Here is a 20,466-nt window from a genome sequence, read left to right on the forward strand (position 1 = left end):
CGTAAATGCAGATTTCCCTTCGTCAACAATGTCACAATCATAATGTTACGTTTTAAATTGCATTCATGTTCCAATATAGTAATATAATTATTTTGATACAAACTGAATTATTATTACAATGAAATTGAAAAACAAATGATCATAATAATTATGAAAGATGAGTAACTTGTTACTATTTAAAGGGTTATTCTTAAATAGCTGATCAAGATAAGTAGCTGAATGATGCTGATCATGATATTACATTAATTTCAAAGAATTTTATCACAAAAAGCTGATTGCATTGTTGCAAGAAATATTTTATTTTATCAAATTATTTGAAAAAGTCAACTCAAGTTTTGATTACATTATTTTGTCAGCTGTTTTTTGTTATTACCATTAAATCAACAGGTCAGAGTCAAAAGGCTGTAAGTACTAAAACGATATAGTAATGATACAGGCGTTTTTGTACTTCGGGCCTTCTGGCTCTCACACATTTCGTGCATACTGTTGCACCGTCTTATAGGGCTTAACATTTTCGCAGATTACAGTTATTGTGGCTGTAGCTTGATTATGGCTATACAATTATAAGGTGCCTGGTTTTGCAAGGATTATTTTGGTACCAAAATCTCATTTTGGTCAAAATACAAAGGGTCTTTTGGCTCTGACCCCTCAAAATTGACCATGCAGAATATAATAGAGTATAAAGGACACCAAACACAGCCACAGACTGCTACAGACTGTCCATCCACAGTCACAAGTCCCTGTGCTTTGTATGCTATGAAATCTCGCATATTCATGAGGGCCGATCATTCATTTGTGTGTGTCAAACAATCATGCTAGCATTGCATGCCTTAGCGTATATACACGATAAGAGCGTTGCGCATTGTTTACGTGAAATGCGGTGTGTGCGCATAGCAGTTTTGTTAGTCGCACTTCGTGGAATGATCAGCCCTCATTATCAGCTGATGCCGAGACTTTTGACTGGTTGTGGTTAGTCCAGTAGTCTGTAACACCAAAGCTGTGTTACATCAGGGACGGTGTATGAACACACGGTCCCTGGTTACATGTTTCTCTGCAACAGGAGGGCCTTTTCATCAGGTCAAGTTGATGGGGTAACCTTTCCCTCAGATAATTCCAGAGATTGGATCTGTGGAATTCAGTTGCTTGGGAAAAGCTATGGCAGCATATGCTGTGCTATTAGTTATTGCCAACTGTGGAAGCTAGATCCCCATTTCTGCTTCATGAATGTGCACAATTTTAGCAAAGATGTTTCAAATAAAAATATGTTATTAATGTTTGCCAGTTCTGTGAAAGCTAATCACCACACTTTCCACTTCATGCATGAATGTGCAGATTTTAGCAAAGAAGGCATTTCGAATAACACTTCTTCAGAAAGGCTTTCACCCCCCGGCACTCAACACAAACGACCATACGGGTATGCTCCCTGAAAGACCCCCTTTTGGGTTTTCAGCAGTCTCGAAAAGACCCTATATTTGACCAAAATAAAGTCTCGAAAAGACCCTTGATTTTGCTCATTCCTCATATTTCTTGTTTTGCAGGCAATTTTAACCAAAAAGCCAAGAAAGACCCTTGATTTTGACTTTTCGCAGCTCCAAAAGACCCCATTTTACTTGTTCACAGCCCGGTTCGCAGCTCCGAAAGACCCCCTTTTACCGGTACGCCGTCAGCTCCCAAAGACCCACCACCTCAAAATTCCGGGGGAGCATACCCACCAAAATTTTTTGATGTGCCCCCCCAGGCTTTCACCAAAAACACTACCTTTAAAATATATTCAACCAATCAATATGTGGTGATTAGAATGCTTTTTTTACTACACAGTGGACAATCATGTACCACATTACTTCTACTTGATGTAGCGCATTGAACATGGTGTCCAGTAAGAGCAAAGCAGTGATGAACAACCATACCATGCCACGTTTGTCGTATGTGCTGTGGCCAGTATGTGATTGATTGGTTGTGGTGTTGTTTAGAATTCAAAACTTGACCGGCAGTTGACAGCCGGTTCCGTGCGGTTTCTATTGTTCTAAACAATGGGAACCGGCAGTCAACTGCCAGTTTTGATTTCATGATTTGATTTTCTGAACTAATTTGAAGATTTCAGATCAGGTACTGAAAAGGATTAGTGTAGAAATCCTAGGATGCCAAACCTCCTTGCAGGCATTATTTTTGCATTTTTGTTTTTTTACCTAGCAGCTAATATATTTTTATTGCAAATTTGTACAGTACAAACAACTTAAATTATTTTCTTTTTTATCTACAGCTGTATGTATTGTAAATGAATATTGTAAATACCCTCCTGCTTTAATTTGCTTAGATTTTGTACAATAAATACCGTCAATAATGTGTAGAAGCTATACATATGATATTAACCCCCTCACTGCTATATGTATGTGTTTTGAATATACCATGTCATGGTAAATAAAACAAGTCAATATGAACAACATAAATGTGTGGAAGTTGTTTTTGTTTCCATGTGGAAGATCTGTGTGAAGTTTAGTGTCAAAGATTAAATTGTTTGACTTGATTACTGGGGATTACTTTGCATATTTTGATGGTGACACAAGCAGGTGGAATTTATTTCCATCATCATTTTGTGCATCTGAACTCTTGCTTCAAATCGTCTTCATTGGTCTCCTCTCGAGTGATGTCAGTGTGTGTAGTATTCAATTGCTTTGCGTTGACTCTTAAGAACTGGCGTGTTTACGCCTATCAAAAGCAGTACATCATAAAGTACTGACATTGCTCTCTCAAGGAAGCCAAATGGACCATAGATATGTGCATTTATCAGCCAACAGAGAAACAGGCCTGGTATTTCATTAAATATGGACCATTTCCATAATTGGCACCTTTCTGACGTATGCGGACAAGGTCAAGAATGGTAGCATGTGATTTCTTGACCTTATAGTATGTGATATCAATGTTCACCCCATCAACTGTAGGTCCCAATTACATGAATGGTCTATGTAGATGTCCCATATTTGCAAGTTGCCAGCTATGAACTTCAAACCAGAGCTACTTTTTGTCCCAAACTAAAATGCAACAAGCATTTCCACTATAGCTATCCACAAATAATGAGGTGGTACGAACAGGGAACGACCCAACAAATTGATGCACATAAACCATAACTAGTTTCATTTCATATCCAACTCCAGTCTGTAACAAAACATGAAGTGGGTCAAAATAAAGTTTTTAGGACAATATTGATTGTTCCCTTCATGCCTATGGATTGTAAATTCATGATTGCCAAGACAGAATGATGCATTTTTCAAATCATGTGGCCAACTCAAGTTACCTTTTGCTATAACAGCTTATAACATGTCATGAATTGCATACATGATTTTCAGTGTTGATAGCTGAAGAATTTTGACACTGGGCTAATCTAGCCAAGATGTGCTGATATTCACCATGTAACAGCATCAGGTATTCACTCCCACAAAAGAAACTATCATCAACTGCTATTATAGGCAAAATATCTAATTCTCAACCTTCTACGTACTGTTGCATCAGCATGCTTTTCATGGAACAACACGGTCGCGCAATCCAAGATCGTGATTGGTCAATTCTCAAAAGCTCTGCTTCCTCCGAAAGTGTGTGGTCTTTGCATAGTACGCTCAACTCAAATATCTGTGCATACCCAAGTTGGCTCTCATTATTAAGAATTAGATATTTTGCCTACAGCTGAATTTATTGTGGAAAAACAGGCTACATTTCTTTTTTCATTATGCAAAATATTTTCTGACTTGATAAAAAAAACAAGGCTTGACAACATTTCAGTTCATAGTTATATTTATTTCAAGTAAATAAATTGACATAATAATGTAAAAACTACTTGGAAATAGATGTACATTGTATTTCTCAAAATATCAGTCTTCCAGAAGACTATACAGAAATGCCCCCAAAGATCACTACTTCCTTGAAACTTTCAAAGATCAACCATTAACAGGATGTTTGATGTCAGTCTAATAAGGCAAAAACAAAAGTTGTACTGCCTGTTAAGCTCCAAAATCAAAGGTTTTTCCCCTCATTGTTTTGGAAATTGGAATACTGGTATTTAATATTGGGATTTAGACAGTGGCATAGCGTCATAGGGGCACGAGGGGGGGGTATGTTACCCCCCAATCGATTGCAAAATTAAAAAAATCCCATAGGAAAATTGCCAAAAATGACCTTATGCCCCCAATCAGACCCGGTGCCCCCCCCCCAATCATGGTCGGTGCCCCCCCCCCCCAATCGGATGACCCACGCTACGCCACTGGGTTTACAACACTACAAAGGGTGTTTTTGACTGATTGGTACTGGACTTTCAGCTAGGTACAAATAACCATATGACATCTTAGGTACTCAAAAATATAGTCTAGTCAACAATATCCTTTTTAAAACAGATTTTTGTCCATGGATCACTAACCCACAAATCACCCTGACCCACAAGTTTTTTAAAGCTCCCTACATGCTTAATCATCGATGGACAAGAACCAGCATCATTAATTTTGGGCAAATCCTTGTATTTGCTGAACAAAATAAGTAAATATGATGATTTAAAAAGGACACTATTGGTAAAACTTCATAACTAAAAGTTCCAATTTGGATATATCCTTGCACGTAAGCAAAGGAAACAAAACTAGCTCTAGTACCAGTCTTACAGAAACACCCTGTACTGATTTGAGATGTAAGATTGACTGCAAGTACCCCCTCAATCAATATTAAGCTCTGCAGATACTTGGTTGAACACACCGCCATCACATGAGGTGTAGTTTCCATTGCTATCTGTATGTTGCATACGTAAGTTATACACTACAAGATCATTCTGTGACAAAATGTGTCAAATGTTTTTGTAGCAGCTTAAGTCCTATTTTCAGTTTTTGTAGCAGCTGTAAATCCTATTTGCTTAATAGTGGGTATAGATGAACTTGATGTCCACATACGTGTACAAGCTACCATCCAGGGATTCAGATTCAATGGGGACTTAATTCAGTATCATAGTTATGTTACTATCACTATGTCAACAGGATCACACACATGAGTAATGAACCACAATCGAAATGATCACCACACAAAGTATGGCACTCGAAGGCATACCAAAATAGCGTGATACGGTAACCAAGAGAATTACGTAACCACTTTGATGCTGAATTCTCACAACGATTCCCCTTGGTTTGCAATTCTCCTAAAATCAAACCCAATGCACATTCAGCAAGTACAGACAATCAATGAATTCTTGCTTGATTCTTGCCAAATCGGTTTGTGTTTGTGAGAATCAATTTGAATTTACATAAAGCAAGACAAAATTGAGTCTCTGCATCCATGTCTCTCCCATCTATGCGCCCATCGATGAAATTGAGTCCTTGCATCCATCCACATGTCTCTACCATCTATGTGCCAATCAATTTTCCAGTCTTGGAAGCCGAATTGCTACTATAACTCCATCTTTTGATCTGTGAAAAGATAATAAGAACATTCAAAATTTGCATTGTACAAGTCATACATTATTTAATACAATGAGACTTTACTTCACTATATGATATTGATATGGTGTTGCATTTCAAGTACTGTTGCACTGGTTCATATATTTTGTACCTTAAAAAAACTAAACTAAAACTGGCCTAAATTGCTCATTGATTTGCAGCCAATGATAATTCAAACACTTATGAAGATGGAAATTATGCCAAGAACTGAAATACAGTAATAAGCTTTATTTTCTACAGATTGATTTTGATTTTTAACTAAAACATCATGGATTTGCTTCCTGGAGCTTTGCCCAGGCAAATTTCTCTAAATTTTGAACGTTTTAATGTCAAGCTCTGTGAATTTGCTGTAGTCTAAGGGGGCAGTCACTATTTACACCAGGGGGGGGGATGGAGGTTCGCAGCTCCGAAAGACCCCCTTTTACCGGTACGCCGTCAGCTCCCAAAGACACACCACCTCAAAATTCCGGGGGAGCATACCCACCAAAATTGTTTGATGTGCCCCCCCCAGGCTTTCACCAAAAACACTACCTTTAAAATATATTCAACCAATCAATATGTGGTGATTAGAATGCTTTTTTTACTACACAGTGGACAATCATGTACCACATTACTTCTACTTGATGTAGCGCATTGAACATGGTGTCCAGTAAGAGCAAAGCAGTGATGAACAACCATACCATGCCACGTTTGTCGTATGTGCTGTGGCCAGTATGTGATTGATTGGTTGTGGTGTTGTTTAGAATTCAAAACTTGACCGGCAGTTGACAGCCGGTTCCGGCGGTTTCTATTGTTCTAAACAATGGGAACCGGCAGTCAACTGCCAGTTTTGATTTCATGATTTGATTTTCTGAACTAATTTGAAGATTTCAGATCAGGTACTGAAAAGGATTAGTGTAGAAATCCTAGGATGCCAAACCTCCTTGCAGGCATTATTTTTGCATTTTTGTTTTTTTACCTAGCAGCTAATATATTTTTATTGCAAATTTGTACAGTACAAACAACTTAAATTATTTTCTTTTGTATCTACAGCTGTATGTATTGTAAATGAATATTGTAAATACCCTCCTGCTTTAATTTGCTTAGATTTTGTACAATAAATACCGTCAATAATGTGTAGAAGCTATACATATGATATTAACCCCACTCACTGCTATATGTATGTGTTTTGAATATACCATGTCATGGTAAATAAAACAAGTCAATATGAACAACATAAATGTGTGGAAGTTGTTTTTGTTTCCATGTGGAAGATCTGTGTGAAGTTTAGTGTCAAAGATTAAATTGTTTGACTTGATTACTGGGGATTACTTTGCATATTTTGATGGTGACACAAGCAGGTGGAATTTATTTCCATCATCATTTTGTGCATCTGAACTCTTGCTTCAAATCGTCTTCATTGGTCTCCTCTCGAGTGATGTCAGTGTGTGTAGTATTCAATTGCTTGCGTTGACTCTTAAGAACTGGCGTGTTTACGCTCTATCAAAAGCAGTACATCGCAAAGTACTGACATTGCTCTCTCAAGGAAGCCAAATGGACCATAGATATGTGCATTTATCAGCCAACAGAGAAACAGGCCTGGTATTTCATTAAATATGGACCATTTCCATAATTGGCACCTTTCTGACGTGCGGACAAGGTCAAGAATGGTAGCATGTGATTTCTTGACCTTATAGTATGTGATATCAATGTTCACCCCATCAACTGTAGGTCCCAATTACATGAATGGTCTATGTAGATGTCCCATATTTGCAAGTTGCCAGCTATGAACTTCAAACCAGAGCTACTTTTTGTCCCAAACTAAAATGCAACAAGCATTTCCACTCTAGCTATCCACAAATAATGAGGTGGTACAAACAGGGAACCCCCCGAAAGATTGATGCACATAAACCGCAACTAGTTTAATTTCATAGCCGACTCCAGCCTGTAACAAAACAGGAAGTGGGTCAAAATAACATGTTTTTAGGACATAATTGATTGTTCCCTATGGATTGCAAATATTCATTATTACCAAGACAGAATGATGCATTTTTCAAATCATGTGGCCAAGTTACGTTACCTTTTGCTGTAACATCTCATAAATTGTATACATGATTTTCACTTTGGGCTACATGTAGCTAAGATGTGCTGCAAATTCACCATGTAGTAGCATCAGTTTTTTCACTCTCGCAAAATAACTAGATCGTCAACTCCTATTATCAACAAAATATCCAATTCTTGATCATGAGAGGATGTACCTTCTGCATCTGCATACTTTCCATGGAACAACACGATCACACGACCTAAGATCATTATTGGTCAATTTTCAAAAGCTGTGCTTGCTCCGTAAGCTTGTGGGCTTTGTGTATTAAATATCTGTGCGTACCCAAGTTGGCTCTCGGATCGAGAATTAGATATTTTGCCTATAGCTGAATTTATTGTGGAAAACAGGCTTTTTCATCATGCAAAATGGTTTTCACTGACAAACAAGGCTTGACAACATTTCAGTTCATAGTTATATTTATTTCAAGTAAATAAATTGACATAATAATGTAAAAACTAATGGAAAATAGATGGACATCTCAAAATATCAGTTCCCCAGAAATGACCACCAAAGGTCAATGATACTTTCTTTCAACTACCAACATGATATTGATGTCCATCATATAAAGTTTGATATCTGTCTCATAAGGCAAAAAAAAAAAAGTTGTACTGCCCTTACAGCTCTAAAATCAGAGGTCAATCCCCTAAAGAATTTTCACATTGGGCCTCATCTAGCCAAGATGTGCTGCAATTCCCCCAGCAAGTTCTCTGCAAAATATGACGTTAACAATGCTTTATATGGTTTGACATGCTGGAAAACAGGAAAACATGTGGATTTTACACTAAAAATGGGCAAAAACAGTATCCTTTTTAAAACATCAAATTTGCTTATGGCTTAGAAAATACAGCATTACCCCCAAAATGCATGCAAAAGATTTTTGTCCATGGATCACTAACCCACAAATCACCCGGACCCAGTTTTAAAAGCTCACTACATAATGCTTTATCATCCATGGGCAAAAACCAGCATCATTTTGGGCAAATCCCTGTATTTCTTGAACAAAATAAGTAAATTTGATGGTTTGAAAAGGATACTATTGGTAAAATCTCATACTTGAAGTTTCTGAGTTCCAATTTGGATATATCCTTGCAAGTAAGCAGAGGAAACCAAACTAGCTCTGATACCAATCTTTCAGAAACACCCTGTACTGGTTTAAGATGTAAAATTGACTGCAAGTACCCCCTCAATCAATGTTAAGCTCTGCAGATACTTGGTTGCACACACCGCCATCAGACGAGGTGCAGTTTCCGTTGCCTTTTGTATGTAACCCTGCACATAAGTTACACAATACAAGTTCATTCTGTGAGAAAATGTGCAAATTTTTTTTTTGTAGCAGCTGTATGTCCTATTTGCTTTATAGTGTGTATAGATGGACTTGATGTCTACATCCATGTACAATCTACCATCCAGGGATTCAGATTCAATATGAAATGGGGACTCAATTCTTACAATGATTCTGGTATAAGCTTGGTTTGCAAAAAACAAAATTCATTCTCCTAAATTCAAACCCAGTGGACATTCAGCAAGTACACAAAATCAATGAATTCTTACTTGATTCTCACCAGATCGGTTTGTACTTGGGTGAATCAATTTTAATTTACGTAAAATGCGACAAAATTAAGTCTCTGCATCCACATGTCTCAACCATCTATGTGCCCATCAATAAAATAGAGTCCCTGCATCCACATGTCTCTATACCATTTTTCACTCCGAGGTAGCTTTTTCGTGTGCTGGTGTTTTTGCGCAGCACGCCAGCACTTTGGGCTTAACGCTAGCAATTTAAAGTTGCGCCCAATGAAATTTGCATTGATGTTACTGCCACATCAGGGTGGAAAATGGTATACCATCTATGTGCCCATCGATGAAATAGAGTCTCTGCATACACATGTCTCAACCATCTATGTGCCCATCAATGAAATTGAGTCCTTGCATCCACATGTCTCTACCATCTATGTGCCCATCAATTTTTCGAGTCCTGGAAGCTGAATCAATATTATAACTCCATCTTTTGATCTGTGAAAAGATAACAAAAACATTATCAAAAAAATGTGCATAGTACAAAAACTTTAAAACTGGCCTAAATTGATTTGCAGCCAATATTAATGCAAGCACTATATTTTGGTTCATCTCAAGTTTGGTAGTGACGTATGTGCGTATTTTGCTCGCCTCAGTATCGAATCGTGCGCGGCAAGTTAAACACGCTGAGTGTACACACACACGTACAGAGGCGGTTTGTTGGCACGCCTGCAGCGCAACCGCGAAAAAGCATTGACGTCACTTCCGAACTTGAGGTGAACCAAATTATAATAAAGATATAAAATATGCTAAGAACTAAATTACAGTAATTCTGTTACATTTTCTACAGATTTATTTGGATTTCTATAAATAATTAATTTCAACACATCATGGACTTGTTTCCTGGAGCTTGGCCCATGCAACCTTCTCTAAATTTTCCTAAGTTTTTATGTCAAGCTCTGTGAATTTGCTCTAGTCTATATGCAAATACCAACAGCATAAGAATGTGAAAATATCAAATTTGCACATTAACTATATCATGCTTACAAACAAGTGTAGGATTTAGTATCAAGCAGGTTGTAAATTTCATCTATCAGTGCAGTGTGTGTTTTTAACCATAAAATTTATAATATTAATTTTGTTACCTTTGTATACATGCTTTTAATGATTGTAAAGTACTTAGATATGTTATGTGACTACAACAATGACATTTTGCAATATATAAGAATTAAATGTTATTAATATAACATTTTTGGCATATCATTGTATTTTGTGCCACATTGTGTTATATCAAGTGCAAAATTTTGCGCATTAGCTCTCTGCAGGAAACCAAAAAGAACATACACAAGCTAACTTACCACTTTGTTCCAGAAGTTTGCCTTTCCATGTCTTCTCAAGATTAGTTACAAATGTCTCAAATACTTCAACACTAAGACGCATGCTAGTTTTCTTGTAATCTGGGTAGTAAATGAAAGAACATTTAGATAAATACACATCCTGCTTATCAGTCAGAATAGTAATATGATTATTTCATTGATTTCATAAAACAGCATCAGCAGGGTGCTGTTTTAAGTAAAAGAGATCTAGTATGAAACAGTTAAGTTCAAGAACATTTCCTGTGTACATCTGAATTCAACAAAGTTCATATTACAATTACTGCATGTGACTATGGTCAAAACTCATGAATATTAAGTAGCTGATTAACATATTTTTGTTTTAAGTCACGCTTGACGTAACTGAAAGATTGGAAAGATTTTAGCCAATAAAAAAGCATTTGTGATGCTGTTATTGGCAGATGGTTTGTTTTTGAAAAAAGACCCAAGTGGAATCATACTGGCAGTGCAGGAGTCTATACAAGAAAGGAGGGACACATGATTAAGCTGGCAAATATGACCTATGACCTGTATAATTAGCTTACCACTGAGTCTCTTCTTGTTTGGAGGTTGGTTCTCATCATTGCTTGCAGTGTGTGTTCTATCGTACTCATCAATTTCTCTGCATAATTGACTGAAAAAAGAATACATATCTGGAATTTATGAAATATTTGTATCATTCGATGCTCAACATTATATGGGTGACAAGTAATAATTGTTCTTGAAATAATTTCAACTTTTGCTCATGATTTCTTCAAATTTCCAATGTTCTCATACCCAGTGTGCTTGGATTGGATAGACAGAGGCAGAGATGGCTAAAATGCAGATTACTTATATTATACATCGCCTGCTAATAAACTACAAATGAGCACATCAGACAATGTCACAAGAAAGAAGCACCAGCCATTATCAAGTCTAATAAAAGCAGCACTTTCAACTCGCAAATTATAGATATCAGGCAAACAAGTGTTTAATTCCTGTGTCATAGCTTTAAGTTTATTTGGAATATCCACTTGTCTCTGATAATAAGTTGGATAAAATTGCATACATGCAAATAATATAAGGCAATAGATAATAATTGGCTCTTGACCAATAGAGGTTTATATCATATCAGTAGAACATTATTTTCAGCCATCTGGTGGGTGAATCAATATAATATCTTCAACTACTAAAGAAAATCACATGATAACCTAGAGAAGATTACACAGATTCCCACCCATGACAATATTGGGAATGCAATCATATCGATTTACCAGCGAGATGGTGAAAGGCTGACAACCTCTACAGGATTAAAAAAAGTATTCACATATCTACAAAATGATAAAGCACAACTCTTCTTTAGACCAACCAATCATCAATATCCTGCTTAAATACATTACATAATCAATCACCCACCTGATATCAGGTACAATCATTGGATCAAAGTCATCGGCATTATTAGGATCAATAGGTACACACACTCTTCCAGTCTTTGGATGGATACAGAATGGACTCTTGAGTAAATGGTTGACTCCTGTGCTCACGTTGACATCAAGGCGAGGGTAGCAGTACTGAAACATCACTTCTGTTACTAGATGTTTGCACTTTGCAGCGTGACCCTTGAAAGATAAAAAATAACATCTTGTATGGTTTATGAATATCAATCAGGGCTACAAGAAAAATTCTGAAAAATATAGGAATTTTGAAGAAAATAATATAGGATTGAAGAAGAAAATTATTAGTATAATACATGATGTTTAGGATTTTTACAGCCATATTTTAATCTTTTCATACTTCATCATCATCGCATGCCAGTATATACCATAAAAACTCGATAGTTAGCATATGTGCTTACTATCGAGCGCTTTTGAAAACATGAAATTGTACTAAAGTCTGTCGCTTTACCAACTGAGCTAATAGGGTTCCACATTGCAGGTTTACTTAATTGTTCGTATAACTATGTGTATCGAAAGATTTGCTCAAAACCCTTTACACTTTTGTGGATGGAGCTCTTCATGTTTGCATGTTTTAAAAGTGCTCGATAGTACGCATATATGCTAACTATCAAGTTTTTATGGTATTCTTTGTAAAATTGTTTGTTTCTTTGTTAGGGTAAAACAAAAGATAACTTGACTAATTACCCTGTTCAGTTCTGAAGTCACCCAATTCTTAAATCGCTCCCATTTCTGTTCTGGTGTCCTCTTGTCCGGTTTTGACAACTCTTCATCAAGAATTTCTTTCAGCTGTAAATAATCTATTAAGGAATTCTCAACTACCTTAGTTCATACCAGTTAATCCAACGAAAGGAAAAAAACGATTGAATCTAGTACCCAAACTGTGGGTCGCGACCCTTTTGGCAAGAGGCTAGTTATATCGTTGACCATACTGTGATGCACCATTAGCAATCCTTGTATACTGCCTTCTTTTGATTACTTATTACGGTGTTATCATCGGATCTCCATTAAAAATTGATATGCTGCCCTCTATTATGTAAAGCATTGATCCTTTATCGATTTAAATTTGGTCAAATTGATCCAAACTTATAAAACATATATTCGAAATTGGAATATTTTCATCTGTGTTTTACCAAAAAGGATATTTTCATCTGGAACCAATGATAAAGTTTGTCTCTTTCTTCCTTGCTTCCCACAAGTCCTTGGTTTATCAGAGCATATTGCTTAAAGTACTCTTCAACTATTCCTTGTGCTCGCCTGCAAATAAAAAAATGGAAGTATAAATTGAATATGACTGACTAAGTAGATTAAGTATACGAGGCATATTCATATCTTTGTATATACTTGGTCACTTTACAAGGTGCTATACCCCATTCGAATAATTGGCACCTTCCTAACATTGATTGGGTTAACATCGATATCACATACCGGTACTATAAAACAACAAAAGCAAAGTCAAGAAGTTTCACTACTCTATAATACATAATATCGAACCGATGCTCACCCCTTCAACTGCAGGTATGTACACTACCAATTATTATAAGCATCGTCTATTATACAACTTGGATAGCTCACATAATAAACTAAGGTTTACAGATGTATGTTATGTGATCTGACTTGACAACAAACAAGTTGTGATGTGAATAAAGGAGCAATCCAATGCCAAGGCAAAGTCCATTTGCTCACTATCCAAAAGTTATCAACAAAATTTATTTTCCAAAACATGCCTAATCAATTTTATATGACTGATTCATTTGCCCTTTAAATTTTCAGCTAAGTTACGAGTTTGATGTAAATGGTATCAAGCGTAGTTACTAAACTGGCCAAATCTATCTTGAATGATGTTTACCATATATCAAAACAATTGCCACCCTCCTACTCATCTCATAACATATTGCTTTTGTAATAATCATATAAAGATAAACTTACTCTATCGATGGATGCAACTGCTGTGGTAGATTGACTTTTTTAGTTTGGTTTTCACCACCCTATGGAACAGAAACAAATTGAGAATCTATCTGCATAATAAATAGAAGTTGAGTGGTATACTTATATGAAATACCATGTCTAAAATTTGTGATAGTACCGTATTCGCCCGAGTATAGTCCCACTCGAAAAAATTCCAGAAATTGTACAAAAAAAAATTTTAAGTTTTTTTTTCGGTTTTGGAGTGTCCCTGGACCTAGACCTAGATGCTAGGATCATTCATGGTTGACCTAAAAAAATTTAAAAAATAAAAATTTCAAGATGTTTTGTATTTTTAATATGAAAATTGATAATTTGTATTCATGTCATACTCTATTAATGATTTCAAGATGCATTCAAATTCAATGCATTTTGAAATCATTAATAGAGTATGACATGAATACAAATTATCAATTTTCATATTAAAAATAAAACATCTTGAATTTTTTTTAGGTCAACCATGAATGATCCTAGCATCTAGGTGTAGGTCCAAGGACACTCCAAAACCAAAAAAAAAACCTAAAAACTGGTTTTGAAATTCGAGTATAATCCCCCCCCCCCCCCCAATTGTGAACAAATTTCACCTAAAAAACGGGTGGGACTATACTCGGACCAATACGGTAATTTGTCTTGATTGTGTAATGAATACTAAGTACTGTGGAAGGATCACCCTGAGAATGAAGATTAAGCCACCAACATCGGGCCCCCTAAGTCCAGAGACAAATTTGAAGTCTAATCCACAATGAGAGAATATACAGTTTAAGGAACTTTTCCCAGGCCTCCTTCACAGAGTAATTATAATGGAGTGCTCATCTTATTATGGGTGAAATAAGGCACTGAAAGTGACTACGCTGGTGTACAAATATTGACTGCTATGAAGGGCATGGTTAAAATTATAGGCCTGCGATATGTAAAAAGCATGCTATGATCCGAGGCGCTTTCATTATATGGTTTGAGATCAAGAAGGGCCTATCATTTTATCTGTGCCTCTCATACAAAGCAGCCATTATTTGTTTTATATACTGTACTACCAGTTGTAGATAAAGATTCACAACTAAGATTCTTGTCATTCGACAGCATTGGGCATAACAACAGCTTGAAGTAATAATGGATGTACGCCTTCTCGAGGAAGCCAAATGGACTAGTTGTACATTTTGAGCTTTGCTAAGGAGTTTCACTTAGGGATTCAATCATGTTTCACCGTTGTTCATCACCGTTTAACAACGATGCGGACGCCGTCTGCGTGGTTTACCACGCAGACGCGCCGGACGCAGTTGTTAAACTGTGATGAACAACGGTAGCAGTGAAACATGATTGAATCGATTTCAACAACGTAAAAGAAGCTAAATATCGTATAATTCACAATTATTTTACGAGGAATGTCAGTTCATCATTGCCACTCAGCCTTACAAAAGCTTCGATGATTTTTCTTTTGATATCAGCAATAAAACTACAAAATAAAACGGCAATGTTTAGCCGCTACCTGAAAAATACTGAATTCAACTTGTAATAGCTGGCATACGCACAAAGCTTCCAGGCATGACGAATTTTACGCGCTCTCGCGTATCGCGTAGTTTCGCTCGCGTTCGCGTATATGCTACATTAAAAGTGTGGGTTCATCACGGTTTAACAACGGTTGGCTCCTGTACAAAGGTATAGGAAGAGTTGTTGAAATAAAGACACTCATTACAGAAAACTAAAATGATCATACACTGGTCTAAACACAGTTCAAATGCAAGTGGATAGAACAGTTTAAAAACATGAGTTCTGTTTTACATTTATCTTGATCCCAGGACCAACAAACCATCTAAAATCTTTAAGGTTTAAAAAAATATATAAACACAAAGAGTGCTTTTCTATTACCACTGGAAACATACCTTGACTAGACTGAGATACTCAGCAACAGCAGTACGTGCAGCCTGTGATAGCTTCCTTGCTGATTCATCAGCAATCCAACAATGTACACCACGTCTACCTGAGTACACCCATAGTAAGTGTTCAAAACCAAAGTCATCTGAAATGAAAAACACATGAGTGAGAAGAAACATACACAACCAGATTCCTATTGTGGCCAAGTCACTAGGTACTTGCTGGTACTGTATAGTACCAGAAGATAACCAGTGCAGTACCACTGCTGGTGGGTCCTGTGCAGTAGAAGTATATGTTTGTACTCTGTGTGCACCAGTCAGGTACCCAACAAAGAGCGCACTACCTCATTGGCAATCGCTCAGTGATGGAGTATAAATTCAGCTTTACATTTCTATCAAGACATGAATCAGTTTTCCTTCTAATGTTCATTAGTAAAAACTCACCTCTTAATGCAGTATCCATGACTTTGATAGCTATGGTCATCAATGGCCAACATTTATTGCATATATCGGCACCTCTGAAAATGATAGTACAAAGAAAATTATTTTCAAAATCAAATGATTGGAATAGTTGAGCTTATGGGTATTCCCCAGTGCGTATGATCAGCTTGATAACTGAAAATCTAAATTGACATTTTTCCCATGCCTTCAATATATGGAAACATTGAATAGTCCAGTGGGTATGGGAGTATGGGACATCATAGAACAAAGAGGTTTTAGTTTCAGTACAAAGTAAACAATATGCAACACACAACAAATTCCTGAATTCTAGTGCATTGTTTGCGGGATTGTTTGTAAGTATTGTGCTCCAAAATAACATTGAATACACAAGTACACACACCCCAAAACACTACTTACTGGCAGCATGTCCTCACTTCGTCGTAATCTGTCATATCAATATCAAAGACAAGTTCCTTCTCTTGCGCTTGAAATGCGGTAGCTTTAACTGTCTTGTGGTCTTTTGGCTGCAAGAAAAATTTGTAAATTATACTTTTTTAAGGATGATGATTCAAAGCAAGTTCAGTTTCATGATTACCGTATTCAAGTATATTAGCGATAGCCACGTGTCAATTTCTCTGATATACCATGGTTGATTTAATTAAGTCTTTAGATGTCCTAGATTTCAATGCATTGCACTTTTTAACATGATGTACCGTACAAAATGTAAATACATCCACTTTGGTTGTTGTTTATAAAGCCTGGTTTTTTTCCAAGCAACTGCTCTCACATGATATAATTAAAGTCTCATTCAGTGATTTAGTGCACCAGAACACTCAAAAAATTCAAAACGGTAACAAACGGCAAACATGAAAGCGAACTGATAAAGACAAGATGAAGCATAGTATTACTACCATTTTTTTCCTAATCGCAGGACAAGGCTGTCAAATTCGACATGATTCAGCACTAACGGAAGATACTAAGTGGATAATTTACATGTACATATTTTATGCAATAGACATGAGACAAAATCTTATTTTTATACAGAAAATCTCTAAATAGGCGTACCAGTGCAGTACCATCAATTCTTACCATGAAATTGGCTAAGGAAAGACAAAAATTCAATTTTGATCAGAATTTAAGCCTGGAATACATATATCTGGGTCTCTGTGGATTGCTCTACCTCCCATAAAACACAATGATTAGCTAAAATAAAATCACAGGTTGGACTTCAGCCATTTCCACAAGAAACATCAGAGCTAACAACATCAGCTGATGACGAAAAAGTTCCTCAAGAGTGCTCCTACTAAGCGAAATGACCCCTTACGGTACTGTTGAAGTCTAATTTTAAATTATTCTTTTTTTATTACCACAACGTTTGAATCTGCAATAAAAAAAAAACATATTTGTACCTTGTGAGTGAAAACTGCACCAATATCAATCTTGTAAGGACATCGCTTCTGAATTTCCTTTTCCATTTCTTGTTGATCGGCAAATGATTGGTATCGGATGTAAATATCATCTTTCAGTGTGAAAGAGAATTCGCGATTATGGAAGTATGATTTGGTCACTGGAAAAACAAAGATAATGCATTCATAATCATATGAAATGATGAATAAGTTACCAACATGCTATAGGCCGTATAAAATTAATGTTTTGGTTCTCGTCCAGAGGATTTTCATGAATTGATGAGGGAGGGAGGTGTTTGTTTTTTTTTGTTTTTGTTTTTTTCAATGTAAAATTAGCATTGTCAGTAGTTTTCGGTCTTCTCCAACAGTGCTCGAGGAAGCGATGAGGCCCTTTTTTTTTTTTTTCAAATGTGAGATTCTGAGGATAAACCCCTAGAGTACCACAAAAAGACTTGGAAGTGATGCTTGTTCTCTAATAAACTTATTTATATGTATGAAGATTTCATAAATCATTCAAGTCTAAAAAATTGAAAATCTAAAAAAAAAAAAAAATCTGACAAATCCCAGAAATTGAGGAGGAGGGGACGAGAACCAAAATATTAATTTTACACGGCCATATATATACTGATGTCTTAATTTTAAATTGAATAGGCGACCACAAAAATCTCCTGTTCTACGGGTGGACGAATGGGCCTTCCAAGAAGGATGGATCGGTTAAGCCTCAAATCTGTACAAACATTTTGCAATTTTTTGAAATAACAACAAAAAGGGTACGCTGTGTACGAAATAACAACAAAAAGGGTATGCTGGGTACGCTGTGTACCATGTACATTTTTCTGTAAAAATAACTACAGCAGAGAGGAGGGTACTGTTACAAAAATCTTGGCTGAACTAGAGTGGCAACCATTAGAGACCCAACGAAAGATCAAGAAAGTATCCATGCTTTACATTTTACAAGATCCGGCATGGGCTAGTCGACATTTCACTGGGAAGTCGCCTTGTTCACCAAACCAGAGAAACCAGGGGGCACAACAAAAAGTTTCGCCAGATCCGTTACAAAACAAGACGCTATGGGTATACATTTTTTCCATCTACCATCCCTATATGGAACAACTTGTCTGCAGCAACTGTAAATGCCGCTACCATTGAAGCCTTCAAGAACCAAGTCAACAAAGAATTATGCAACTAAAAAATTTTCAATTTAACCTGCACGTCCATCCAAGTCATGCTCTTTACAGGTTGGCGATGTTGCCTCTAAAATAGTCCGAATAATCAGACCCAGAACAAAATATTAATTTCTGACATGATCGTGTACTGGGTCTGAACTGTTTCCATATGAAATCTTGAATGGCAAATTGGACAATAGAAGCACATGGTTCTACGTGACAGCTTTTTAATCCCTATTCAGGTTACGTGAATCACGCTATTGTGGACCATCCTTCTGATACTTGAGTGTTTGGACAAGCGGAGCGGTTTTTGTCTACCTCTCTGTTTGTAAACAAACCAGGAGGTCGAAATCGTCCTCCTCGCCGAATACGAAAGTCAGCGTAAGCTAATTCTGTTGGTCGGACATCCGGGCTATCTCTAGTCTCGGGCCCAAACTGCATGTGGCTCACGGTTTGTTGTGAACAACAGAAACCGGCTGTGAAGGAGGCTACATAGCGATGTTGCTGGAGTGACCCTCAATTTCGGAGAAAACGACACTCGACCATTGAATTTAATTTTAAGTCTGTCAGTATATAAACAGTAAAACAAGTAAGTTTCTTCCACTCTGAAGACTTAGAAACGGTTGTTTGATTCCACTGACTATTTGCGATCGAAATTTACATAACACCAATGACAGAAATCATCAACAAAAATCGAATGTTTTCACTCGACCGTGAGTCGCATCATCAACCGGAAGTGACGTGGCACGGACCGACAGAATAGTACGGCACTACCTCTACAAGAGGAGATTCTGCTGACGACGACAGATACAGATATTAGATGTACGCTCTCAAAACAAGAAAATGTAAGTGCCGTTCTTCTTTTCAGATTGAGATTCTTTGCTTGGCAAAAACTGTGTAACTTAACCAGTGACATTCATGGCAATCATGCATTGACTAAATTACTATTTTGTATTATTAAAAATTAAGCTTATCCAATATCTCGACTCGAACTACACCATGACTACTTTTAATTACTAAACTAAAACTGTACGCTTACCACCACCATAATTTAGCCATCGATAATACAACGCATATGGAAATAATCGTCTGTAATAAACTGGCAAAAGATCGGGTAATTCATCTTGACTGTAAGTTGATTTTCATCAACACTGACATTGTTTTGATTCTGCACTTCAGTCGCCATTTCTAAAATATGGCGCGAAAATATCTAGGATTTAACGCCAGAGGGCAGTACAATCGTGTCTTATCATGTCAGGCGGTGGAGGCCAGATGCGGTGTGTACTAGATTTTAATAGGAATCAGAAAATTAGAATGCATGAATTGAAATTAAACTTCATACAAGTCACAGCATGTGAAAAACACCTTCAACTTTCATGTTTTTAGGAAACAGGCCTATTATAAATAAATGTATGAACAAACATGTAGGCCTATAATTGTGACTGAGTTTGCACAAATGGAGTAGCTCCTTGGAAAGGGGGGGGGTCAAAAAAGTTTTATAGGCCTATGTCTAAAGAGGGGGGTCTGTCTGTCTGTCTGTCTGTCTGTCTTGCTTTGACGTATTCATTGTTTAGTTTTGGAGATATGGCCGAAACAAAGGTCAACGACGCGACCGTTGCATTGGGGTTAAATTTTTCCATCGTGGTTAAAAATACACTTTTTAGAAAGAAAATCCATGCAAGGATTCCAACTTAGCCTAGGCCAGGTGGTGGCCGCATTGCATTCTCTAAATTCAGTAAATTTTCATCGTCAAC

The 20,466-nt window shown here is 36.8% G+C and overlaps 1 protein-coding gene across 1 annotated transcript; it reads right to left on the reverse strand.

The window, feature by feature from the left end:
* Positions 1 to 7,929: 7,929 nt before the first annotated feature.
* On the reverse strand, positions 7,930 to 19,854 carry LOC140154469 (DNA primase small subunit-like; the record flags this gene model as incomplete). The annotated part of the gene is given in 13 exon segments (XM_072177036.1): positions 7,930 to 9,558; positions 10,419 to 10,517; positions 10,979 to 11,067; positions 11,829 to 12,031; positions 12,554 to 12,656; positions 13,011 to 13,035; positions 13,038 to 13,123; positions 13,796 to 13,854; positions 15,709 to 15,845; positions 16,144 to 16,217; positions 16,558 to 16,664; positions 17,550 to 17,707; positions 19,752 to 19,854. Coding segments are annotated over 13 exon segments (1,263 nt in total), but the record flags the coding sequence as incomplete, so codon positions are not given.
* Between the last annotated feature and the right edge of the window lie 612 nt (positions 19,855 to 20,466).

The sequence above is a fragment of the Amphiura filiformis genome, chromosome 6, assembly GCF_039555335.1.
Source record: "Amphiura filiformis chromosome 6, Afil_fr2py, whole genome shotgun sequence".
Classification (NCBI taxonomy): domain Eukaryota; kingdom Metazoa; phylum Echinodermata; class Ophiuroidea; order Amphilepidida; family Amphiuridae; genus Amphiura; species Amphiura filiformis.